The following is an 11,222-nucleotide window of genomic DNA, read 5'->3' as shown; positions in this document are numbered from 1 at the left end:
ACTGTTTCGGGGGGGTTTAGTGGTGGTGCGGTGCCGCCTAGTGAAGAGGCTGGGCTTCTGTTGGGACCTTTGGTGGTAAATTTCTAACTTGATGGACCCATCTCTGTGATGCTGTTTCTGTAAACTGCTTCACAGGGGCTGGTGAATTGGGGATCTGTCAAAATGCCTTTAATGAAAAAGACGTGGATTTTGCTCACAACTTGTTCCTGTCGGTTCCCCCCTTGCATCACTCAGGATGCCATTGCTCTGTGAGGAGTTAAATCAGGGAGATATCGTTCTGGGAGAAATTAAATCCGAGAAATATTGCAGGCTGAAGGGGGTTAAGTAAGTGGAATTTGGGATGGAATAGAAGATACCTGTGACAATAGAGCAGACAATGACTGGAAAGGGGCTTTTTTTAACCCAGTTCCCTTATGAGATAGTTGAGCAGTTTTACCAAGGCTGGAGTTCTTTCCTTAAAAATGCTGTTCTTATCTCTTGTTCTAACTGTAGGTGTTAGGTTCCTTGTCACTGCTGTCCGTATATGTCTCCCAGCAGAGTATCTGCACTCTCAATGCTGAGGAGCAGAATTGAACACCGACAGCCAGTAGCTAGGTGACTGTATCATATCGACGTATTCCCCTAGTTTCAGGATGCAGAACTGATGGGCTTCCAGAAACTGTTCAGCTGCTCACGTGCTTGTCTTCAGGAAAACTTCAGTAAGGATTTTAAAAAACAAGTGTGATAGCGTTGCCCGGGATGTTGATCATCTCAAACGCGGTATCCTTCTGTCCCTCCAGTGTTTGTGCCTTTCCCCGACATACGAGCTGGCACTTCAAACGGGAAAAGTGATTGAACAGATGGGAAAGTTTTATCCGGAGCTGAAACTTGCGTATGCTGTCCGAGGCAATAAATGTGAGTAAGGTGAAACGCTACCAACAGACTGTAAATGAGAAAATGATGTTCCTCAGGTGCAGTACGGTAAACGAACAATAGAGCAGTCAGATGGTGAAACAGATTAGTTCAGAGAGGGGCAGAGCATTTCGCTGTCTGCGCAGCCATCTTACGAAAGCATTCCTTTCTGTCTTGGCAGTGGAGAGAGGTCAAAAGATCTCTGAGCAGATTGTAATCGGCACACCTGGCACTGTGCTGGACTGGTGTTCCAAGCTGAAATTCATAGATCCCAAGAAAATCAAGGTGTTCGTCTTGGATGAGGCTGACGTGATGATAGCAACGCAGGGCCATCAGGACCAGAGCATCCGCATTCAGAGGTAAGGACTTGGCATACGTTGCCCGAGGTGATTTTTGTTTCCTTCAGTTACAGCTATTTTGTAACATAGGGACAGCAGGGCTAGATTCTTGACTTGGTGTCTTCACTGATACAGCAACAAGATTAAAATGATATATGTAGCTCTGCTGCAGATGGTTAATAGAGGCAGAATGTCAGGGGATGACAAGCAGTTTCATTTTCTTACAGAATAAAAAGCCTGTCCCTGGAGCAGGGTTTATTCATTTTTAAGAATGCAAGTCTGGATGCCTCTGGTCCGTGAGGGAACGATCAGGTGTTGGTAAGATTAGCACTAGTCTTTCCAGACACAGAAATAATAACTGGTTCTGAGGTTATTGTTCTGCTTTGCCTGTAGCAGTAATCCCATCAGGATATCGGAGGGTGACAGTGCTGCATGGGAACCCTGACCATTTTGCTCTCTCTTGCAGAATGCTCCCCAGGGACTGCCAGATGCTTCTGTTTTCAGCCACTTTTGAGGATTCTGTGTGGAAGTTTGCTCAAAAAGTTGTTCCTGATCCAAACATTATCAAACTGAAGCGAGAGGAGGAGACACTGGACACAATTAAGCAGTATTACGTTCTGTGCAATAACAGAGATGAGAAGTTCCAGGCTCTCTGTAATATCTATGGCGCTATCACCATTGCCCAGGCCATGATCTTCTGCCATGTGAGTGCTTTCAGGGAACGTCCGAATGACATCGTTAGTCCCAACAACCCCGTTAGTGTCAGCTAGTGCTAAAAACCTGGCCAGGCATGCTTTTCAGAAAGAAACTGAGAACAGGAATTGCCCTTTTCTTTGACTTTTCTGGCTCCCTCTTTGAGCGAAACCTTGAGAGCCACGGTCGCACTAGCTGGTTTCGTTCTCTGGATTTGTCAATCCAGGTCATTTTTATTCTTGAAGTCCTCTGAAGCAAAGACCACAGTAATGCACAGTTTTCCAAAACAAAGAATTACTCAGAACTGCTGGAAAAAAAACAAAACCCTGAGGTTGGGAAATGGATAAAAATAGGGCAGAATGAGGGATGGGGAAGTATTGTTCCGCAGCTGATACATGGCTTTTCCTGGGACTCCATTTCCCTCAGGTTATTGTGGATATACCTCTCAGGTCTCCCTGTGAATCATACTGAGACTTCTTTTTTTCTGGAAGCCACATAACTCATGGGGAAAAAAAAACAGTGCTGACAGCACCAGAACAGCCATAAAGCTAGCTCAGACAAGATAAAACCTGTATTTGGAGTCCACTGCAGCAGTTTGCTTTTATGCTGTCTCGAGATGTAATAATACCAGACATAACTGGAGCTCAGAAAACCATCATGATTGGGAACTGTTTAATTCAAGACTGCGTAGAGCCTCTCTTGGGTTTCACAGCCACATTCAGCTCTAACCCTGCCATTTTCCTAGCTGAGTAGTTTTGGGTTTTTGACAGTGCTTGTGAGTTTTTAGCATACGTTTGTAATCCCTCATGGAGTGAAAGCTGAGGAGCAGAGCGCAAAGGGAACGCATACTTTTCTTAAACAAGGGCTCCTGTGGTGGCAGATGCACCTTTTCCTATTTCTGATATGAGAGCTGGGAGCACCGTTTGTAATGGGGAGGGGGGCAAGCACAGCACTTGGGAGCTGTTTCCTTTCGAGATACAAAAACTGCGCAGCCGCAGAGCCTCCATTCGACCCCAGAAAGGCTTGTTCCCACTTTACAGCATTAAAACTTCCTCACAAAGACGGGCCTCACTTTGTATTTCAGACTCGGAAGACGGCCGGCTGGCTGGCGGCAGAGCTCTCGAAGGAAGGCCATCAGGTGGCATTGCTCAGCGGGGAAATGATGGTGGAACAGAGAGCCGCAGTGATAGAGCGTTTCCGAGAGGGCAAAGAAAAGGTGCTGGTGACCACAAACGTCTGTGCCAGAGGTAGGGCATGGCAGAGCTGGGCCAGGGAGGGGCAGAAGCAGCAGTTCCTGAGATAACAGACTGCTGGCCAACTTCTAGAAAGAATTCGCGCCCTGAAGGGTTGCAAGCTGGACAAATGAGGGTCCTTGAAGTAATTCCTGGACTTCTGGGCTGCTGACCATGTCTGTGCATATAAAGAGGCCTGTGGGAAAACACAGGATTCATTGTAGGCTTCCTGCAGCTTGAGATGAAAAAGTCCATCCTGTGAGAATTTTATGCTTCTGGCACCAAGCCTGGCTTGTACTGCTGACCCTCAGTGTTTAAAATAAACATGGGCCGAAATACGGAAATCTGAAAAGTAGCAAACTCCACTGGGAATTTGTGTTGCAATTTGACATCCCAGAACAGTTAAGACAACATAGTGCTTGGAAAAAAACAAGAGGCCTTCAGAGCCTCAGCGAGGAGGAGAGAGTTTCCAAACTATGTAAGTGCTGGTTAAAGCATCTCCAGCTGCTTTTCCGTTAGCCATTTCAGTGGGATTCTCCAGTGTAACAGCTAGACAGTTTTTATTTCCAAGTACCCTGTAAGGGTATTGTGGAAAAAATCCATTTCAGAGTTTGAGACTGGCTTTTAACTCTTCACTCAATGTGGAGGCAGCCATGCAGCAGCTCTCTGAAAGCTGTTGGAAATTCTGCTGTGGGGTAACGTGGATATGGTGACTGAAGCACACGCAGGTCAGGCCAGAGGAGGCTGTCGCTGCGATACAGTGGTTTAAATGGAGTTGTGTGAGCTGGTGCTTTCTTTTTATCAGGGATCGATGTAGAGCAAGTCTCTGTTGTTATCAATTTTGACCTTCCTGTGGATAAAGATGGAAATCCAGATAACGAGACTTATCTGCACCGTATTGGACGTACCGGTCGCTTTGGCAAGCGAGGACTGGCTATTAACATGGTGGACAGCAAGCACAGCATGAATATTCTCAACAGAATCCAGGAACATTTCAGTACGTACCCTCAGACTTTGTTCTTTCTCTAAAATTAGATGTTACTGCTGCAGAATTTTGACTAGCTGTATACTGAACAGATCTAATGGATATTTGTTGAGCCTTAAACTGACCACAGAAGGGCACGTCAGCTGCGTTTTGTGTAGTGTCACTTAGGATTGTGAACTGCTACGTATGATAGGAACAGAAATAAGTCGTCTGTTTGCTGGCTACCTGGAGAGTCCTTAAAATGGACATTCCAGAGATGGGTAGCATTCCAGTACCTGGATGGGCCTTTTATCAAAGAAAAAAGTTCTACGTTGTAGTTTTAAGACTTGACTGAACATTTCATGGATAAACCTGAACTCCTCAAGACCAGCTAAAGAAAGCAGCTTTTCCCTTCTCTGTTCTGTGTTGTGAAATCTGACTTATTTCTTATCTTTCCCAGACAAGAAGATAAACAAATTGGATACTGACGACTTGGATGAAATTGAGAAGATAGCTAACTGAAGTCCAGCTGCTGGAACTGGTGTGTACCCTGCTGTGGAAGCTCTCCCACTACAATTGGATCAGCGTTCAGATTGGCACGCCTCTCAGCTAGTCCCGAAAAGGACTCTTTAAGATATGAGTACACAAAAATTACCTCATTTTAAAAATTGCAGTCGGACTTCAAATTGTGCAACTATGGGGAGGAAGAGGAAATGTTTACAGAAGCTTTTAACATTTCTTAGTTTAGCCTTAAAACGGGAAGATCTTTTGAATTGTAAGAAACACACTTGCCAAAAAATGGGCAATATGTAATTATCTAGAAGAAATTTTTGAAAAAAAGAAAGCTTTATTGCCTTTAATTGGAATAAAGTTCAGCATTAACCCGATCAGTTAAAATTCAACAGCCGAATATATAATGGACATAAGTAAAGAAAAAAGGAAAAAAAAAAATCACAAAAAAACCCAAACAAGGCAGCTGGTTTTTGGCTAAAAGACTCGACTTGTACAAAACAGGATGTCATTCTCTTTGGCGCTCCCCTGAGCTCTTTAAGACTCATTTCTGGCTTCCTGACGGATTTGCCCTGCTTTTCCTTACGTAAACTGTCCTAAGGATGTCTCCAGTAGCTCATGCTCGCAAACACAGGTGCCGTGTTGCTTTTGCTGGGCGGTATTTTCTTTTAATTTGTCCTTGATTTGTTAGAATGGCCACTATACGTAAAGCGGTGCGGTGGTGACAGTGCTTAAGTACGTACTCTAGAAGTTCATCTGAAGCGTTTAACCTCACCAAGGTGTAGAGGGGTGGGGTGGGGAGGGAGGGGCAGTATGAAGGGAACTGTACTAATTGATTTTCTGAATAAATTCACCTCCATAAAGTGCTAATGACTGTTGGAGTGGGGGTCGGTCACCTTTAGGCAGGTGGTGCCAGTTCTAAGATGCTGCTGTGAAGCTCCGTGTGAGTAACCTACAGAACTGCTGGGCTTCACCGATCAGTAATAGGAATAAAAGAAAAAAAAAAAAAACCATGAAAGCTTGTATTGACCAAAAAAATACCTTTAGAACACCAAATTTACCTGTTACAGTATGCTTCAGTACCAGAGTTTTGAGTTAAACTGCTCAGCCAAATTGCAGACGGGAAGCGCTCCACTTTCATTGTGCTTGTAATGCAAAACAGGTCATCGGTCCCTCACCCCAGGGTGATCCTTGCCGGAGAAGGAATGATTTGCAACTTCTGTGCTCGGGCTTTTAGTTCGGTTGGGACCATTCTCGTGCGCACAGCTGAAAGCCTGTGGGTTGTTTCCCCCAGCCCGGTTTCCAGGAGAAAGGAGGCTCCTGAACTAGAACTTAGGGTGCACAGCTCTTTTTGGGGAAAATGGGACATGCGTGAGCAGTCATCGGCCTGCTACTCAGTGCAGGAATCACTTCAAAACAAATGTATAAATTGTAAATTTAACTAGGAACTTTTTTCTTTGCAATTTTGGCCATCATATTCTGTTCAAAGACAGGAACATGGATCCTTTTACCAAGTAAAAAAAGGCTCATTTAAAATGTACCTAAAATTTTAGGAAATTGTGCACCCTTTTATCAATTTGTATAAAGGCTTTAGTGAAAAAGAAAAAAACAACTGTTAAAATTAAACTTTTTGTATTCTGGGGTGTATCTATTTTTATTCTGTTGGAAACCTATTTAAAGTGGCAGGTGAGTGAGTGCTTGCGTGTCGAGTGGAAGACTTGTTTCAATCACCTACTTTAATAGTACAGCTGAATGACCTCGTGACAGCAGAGTATTGGGTTGAATTGTCATGAAAGCTGCTGCTGGTCCTGTGTGCTGTTTCTAATGTACTTTTAATTGGAATAAAGAACACGTACTGAACGATGCCTCCGCTCCTTTCTTGCTCTAATACTTCATTGTTCTTTAAAAGCCTTAGGTAAGGATGTTCCCAGCCAGGAGCCCTGCTGAGTTTTCCATTTCTGACCTTCTCAGAGCATCCTGTGACAGACTGAACTTCACCTGATTTAGTGCTGAAATTCTTACAAGCTTCCCCCAAGGAAGGTTGTTAAATGATACCCCACAATAAATGAGGTCAGATCAATATTGTTCTTCCCCCCTAGTGCTTCTTGTGCCGGACGTGGCAGAGTTGCTGCTCAGACCTCCCCTGTATCCCCAGAGGACTTTTTGAAGGGAAAAGAAGGGGAACTAGGGGAGAAAAGAGGTGTTTTCCCTGCACTGCACTCGCCTAGATCAAGACTTTGATGCGTTTTTAGAAAATGAAATAATTAAAATGCAGATCTTCAGAGATGCTGTAGCCTGAATGGGTTTGTTAGAGGACACCAAACTCACTCAGCTCTATCTTGGGTGGAGATATTCAGGAGGAATATCCTCCAGCCTGAGAAGTGCTGTCCACTGCCATCCAAGTTGCTCTTACTCCTCCGTTCTTGGTTAAAGCATCTGTCCTGGTACGCTCTGAAAACTGCGTGGTGGTCAGCGCGTCTCTGGTTGTTACCAGCAGGCAGTCACTGCTCCGATGCACTTCCTTCTTGGCTGCAAGCTTGTATTTAGTACGGGACGGCGATACAAACTCTGGGAAGGCACGTGCAAGACAATGTGACCAAAGTCTGATTTGGGCAGTCCCCAAGGTATTGGCCATCAAATTAACGGCATTTCTTGTTTGAGAGGAGAAGGGATGGCTAAACCTCCAGCTCACATAAATCATTTTAAGTTCAAATTTCAGCCTAAAAGGTTTTATTGATTGTACTACCACACAGTATGAAAACAGTCTGAAACGTAGAAGTTACATAGCATACGCAAAATCCAAAGAAGGGAATTAACCACCTAATGCTGACAGATGGAAAATGGATCCTGTTCCTGAACGTAAGTGAAATACTTTGCTCCCCACTGATTAAAGACACCCGTATATTTTGATATCCCGGGCTCCCTGAAGGCACAAGGATTGCTACTGTGCAATTACCATCACCCGCAGTAGCAGGTAACGCTATTTCATCAGGTACCATTTTTATAAACACTTGTTTTAGAAGGAGATGCCACGCTCTCGGTCAGCACCAGCATCAGCTTTTTCCTGCTGTTCTGTTTGTACTGCTGTTCTGAGGTGGTTTGGCAGTTACACTGAAGTTGAAAAACAGTTGGGTTTACCTCAAACATTAAAACTAGCTCATCTGTCTGGCAGGTGGTCCCTTTTTTTAGTAGATTGAATTACTGCCTTTGAACCATAAGAATTTCCCTTAGAAACTTGGAAGATCTTTTTTTTTTTTTTAGCACGAGCACATTTTATTTATCTAAAACCTGCCAAGTTACCCTACCAGCCTTTTTTAATGATGGTTTAGGAAAATACAGTCTACTGCATGAGCCAATTCCTCAGTCAAATCCAATTAATACATTTTTATTTAAAAATTCTCAAAGCAGCGCTTGCTTTCTTGGACTAACTCATTTCAGTGTAAAAGTGTTAAATATTTTGTAACATCCCATCTTAACTATCAATCTGTTCTTACCTATGGATCACATGAGTTGAATAAGAGGAGGAACACTAAGTAGAAAATCCTGCTGCTCACCAATACAGCCAAAATAATAACTATTTGCTCTTAAATACACGATGTAGTCACACTCTTAAAAGCTGCACTGAGGTTATCCAGAAAGAGCTGAGCCCTCCCAGGTCTATTACCGTCAGTCTTGCAACTTAATACTTCACGATAATCCATTAACATGTTATTACTGTTATTTCCAGATGGTTTTCGGGTTTGATCTCCTTTTCAGTCACTCTCGAGAAGAAGATGTTTAGGATGATGATAACCTACTGAAGATGGTCCTCCAGAGCAAAACAGTTCCATTTCTACCTTCCCAAATAGGTGCCTCTCCATCCGGATCCACTCTGGGAAGTGGTACCTTCCCGAGATATAGACAACGACAAGGGGAGAGGTCTTGGAAACTTCAGTCGTCAAAGAACATCAGCAATTTCAAAAAAACAAAAAGGCCAAAGGTTGGTGCTGCTGAGGAAGCAATTCGTGATGGCACACATGAAAAAAGATGCTATTTATGTATCAAGTATATACACTTGAAATACTACTTCAACACATATACACAAGTCTGCTTCAAGGGTAATTTTTGGAAGATGGCAAGATGAAGAACTAGGCCCAGGAAACATCAGTTTTTCGGCAGAATGCATCCTGGTCAGCAGAACGACCCACAGCAGCATGGCGTGGTGGCGTCTCTGTGCGCCTAAAGGTCTGCATCGTGCTGCTCTTTCTGCCGGATGCACAGCACTGACTTGTGGAGGATCCCGCATTCGTGGAGGGACCTCCTGAGGTCAGAGAAACTCCTTCGGGGCACCTCCATCGTTTCAACACTGCAGTGTTTGTATTTGGCTGACACTTTCTGTTCTGCCACGGCAAGGACCATCTGGAGACTGTCAGTGGGCTTGAAATGATGTTCAAATCTCTGACCAGAGGGAGATCGAATAGCAAGCAGCAATTGCGACTCTTCTTTCGGCACCTCTTCCAAACTTAAAGTTGATGTTGAAGGGCTCTCTTGTCTCATCTTCCTTCCCAGCTTCTCAGGAGGACACTGCACACATGAGCCTTCTTCATCGGGGACATCGGTTTTTGACAATACACCGGCAGATCTTTGTTCTCCAGAAAGAGTTTTGATTTTTGGAGCGTCCTCCCACCCCTCACTCACTTTCAGCCGGTCGGTTTGTTCAGCCACCGCTTCCACAGCGCCGCTCCCTACGCCTTTCCAGCCAATGGAGGGGAGCACCCTGTACTTGTTCAGGGAAGAGGAGGTCCTCAAAGGCACTTGCTGCAGGAGCTCTGGGATTCCCTCAGGAGACACCTGGCTGGATGGGAATGCCGGTTTTGTGAGCGACACTCTCCGGCTGTTCACTAATTCATGAGGAGCTGCTGGTGGCGGGGAAGGTGGCACTCGGCAAGGACAGGCTTCCACGCTCTGAGAGTAATTGAAGCTTGGCCTCGTGCGTCCCTTGGCAGATTTTGGCCTGGTCACATGCATGTCAATGGCTTTTGTCCACAAGAAAGCGGCTGCTGTGCTTGAAGGAAAGTAGAGGTGAGATGGTGCTAAGTTCAGAAGAGCCACTGTGGCCATTGCTTCTCAAGGCACCTGCGGACAGGGTAGCAGAGGGTAGTTACAGGAATTGGCCAGAAAGCTTCTAGAGAGCTTAATCTCCCTACAGCTCCCACTTCTGTGCTGCTTGTCAGCTAATAATAGCAATAAGTCTGGTGCATCACTGTGTAGGCAGGTAGCAATCCTACAGCTCAATAACGGCTGAGTCAGAGATGGCAGGATACATGCATTTATAGGTGCTGGCTTTGTCAGGAATTGTTTAAAGTTGACCCAGAGCATCGGGAAGTTGTGCCCTTCCTGACTGTTTTTGATGGAAAGAAGAGACACGTTTTTTCCTGAAGTTAGAAACTCAGTGAAAATGGGAGATGAGTGAACTTCAAAGCACCGATCTGGCCTTTTTTGCTGTTCCTGCAGTGACAGATTAAGCTCCCATTGTGGACTTTTGGGTAAGACTGACTACGCTTTGCTTTTTAAAAACCTCTGAAGACCTTTGAGATTGAATAAGTCTGACTGAATAGAGAAACACGTTCTGACTTCTCCTGTGACCAAAAGCTGCTTAACAGAGATTGATATTAACCTCCATTAAAGATGAAACCGTGTTCTGATGCATGTTCCCCAACTTAAGCTGTGCTCAGACCACTCGTGCTTTACCAGGACAAAGCAGTCCAAAAGCCCAGACAACCAGGCCACAACCTCACAACAACATTTTGGAGAAGTGTGACAGGGTCATGCACCTCCACTTCCTTTTCTGTGGTTTGCGTAGCAGGATTTGTCAAGGGGGAAGAAAAAATGCCAACTTTGATCACTTGACATTTTCCAGTAATGATCAAGTCGGACTCGCCTGCTGTTCATCACCCCAAAAGAAACAAACAAAGAGAAGGGACCAGCCACTGTGGCTGTTCCACAATCTTTTGCCAGCAACGCGTTATTTAACGCTTGGTTTCTCTTCCACCTCCATGAAATGGAAATGCTCAGCAAATCAACAGCGAGCAAAGCCAAGGCAGAGTCCCAGCACACAGGCGCGTCCTGACCAGCACCAGTACGAAGCTGCTCAGAGATACAGACATCCATCCCTCTGTAAGCCTCATGCACAGCTCCGGACAGGGACATGCCACCCAAGTGACCCATCGGAGTTTCCTAGGAGCCTGTGGGAGGAGGGGGTGTGTGCCTTTCCTTTACTGCCTCTAACAAATAAACTCCAAGGCAACAAGCTGTAGTTCGGCATCCTCTGAAGTGGCACTCCCAAGCGCGTCAGAGCACTTACTGGGTATCACAAGTTACCCTGTCAGTTCAAAGAACAAAAACCCCAAAACAAACAACCTGCCAAAAGCCGTGGCTCCCCCTGAGCAAGGGTCTGTACCGGGTCAGCATAGTATATGTTAGAGGTTTACCATGAGGAGCTGTTTTAAATGCGGCTCTTTTTACGTTCAGGTGCCTCGGTGAGGGGCTGGGATGGGGAACTGCAGTCAGGGAGGGCTGTGTCCACAGGTGCCCCCAAACACGGTGACCCCAGGG

General features: G+C 45.2%; 2 protein-coding genes across 3 annotated transcripts in view; one reads left to right on the top strand and one right to left on the bottom strand.

Moving 5' to 3' along the window:
* Nucleotides 1–5,050, top strand: part of DDX19B (DEAD (Asp-Glu-Ala-Asp) box polypeptide 19B) — a 9,968-nt gene extending 4,918 nt beyond the window's left edge. For both annotated transcript variants that reach the window (XM_009710437.1, XM_009710438.1), the window contains exons 6-11: nucleotides 780–894; nucleotides 1,073–1,250; nucleotides 1,696–1,933; nucleotides 3,007–3,169; nucleotides 3,960–4,151; nucleotides 4,579–5,050. In XM_009710437.1, coding sequence (XP_009708739.1) covers nucleotides 780–894; nucleotides 1,073–1,250; nucleotides 1,696–1,933; nucleotides 3,007–3,169; nucleotides 3,960–4,151; nucleotides 4,579–4,640 — 948 coding nt within the window. In that variant the 3' untranslated portion in view covers nucleotides 4,641–5,050. The remainder of the gene's footprint in view (nucleotides 1–779; nucleotides 895–1,072; nucleotides 1,251–1,695; nucleotides 1,934–3,006; nucleotides 3,170–3,959; nucleotides 4,152–4,578) is intronic.
* A 3,796-nt stretch (nucleotides 5,051–8,846) lies between these two features.
* On the bottom strand, nucleotides 8,847–9,728 carry UBXN10 (UBX domain protein 10). The gene has a single exon (XM_009710436.1). The coding sequence runs from the start codon at nucleotides 9,726–9,728 to the stop codon at nucleotides 8,847–8,849; it is 882 nt and encodes a 293-aa protein (XP_009708738.1).
* Nucleotides 9,729–11,222: the final 1,494 nt, after the last annotated feature.

The sequence above is a fragment of the Cariama cristata genome, unplaced genomic scaffold (assembly GCF_000690535.1).
Source record: "Cariama cristata isolate BGI_N322 unplaced genomic scaffold, ASM69053v1 scaffold26891, whole genome shotgun sequence".
Taxonomy (NCBI): Eukaryota; Metazoa; Chordata; class Aves; order Cariamiformes; family Cariamidae; genus Cariama; species Cariama cristata.
Note: the sequence above shows the minus strand (reverse complement) of the source record. Positions and strands in the feature narration are given on the sequence as shown.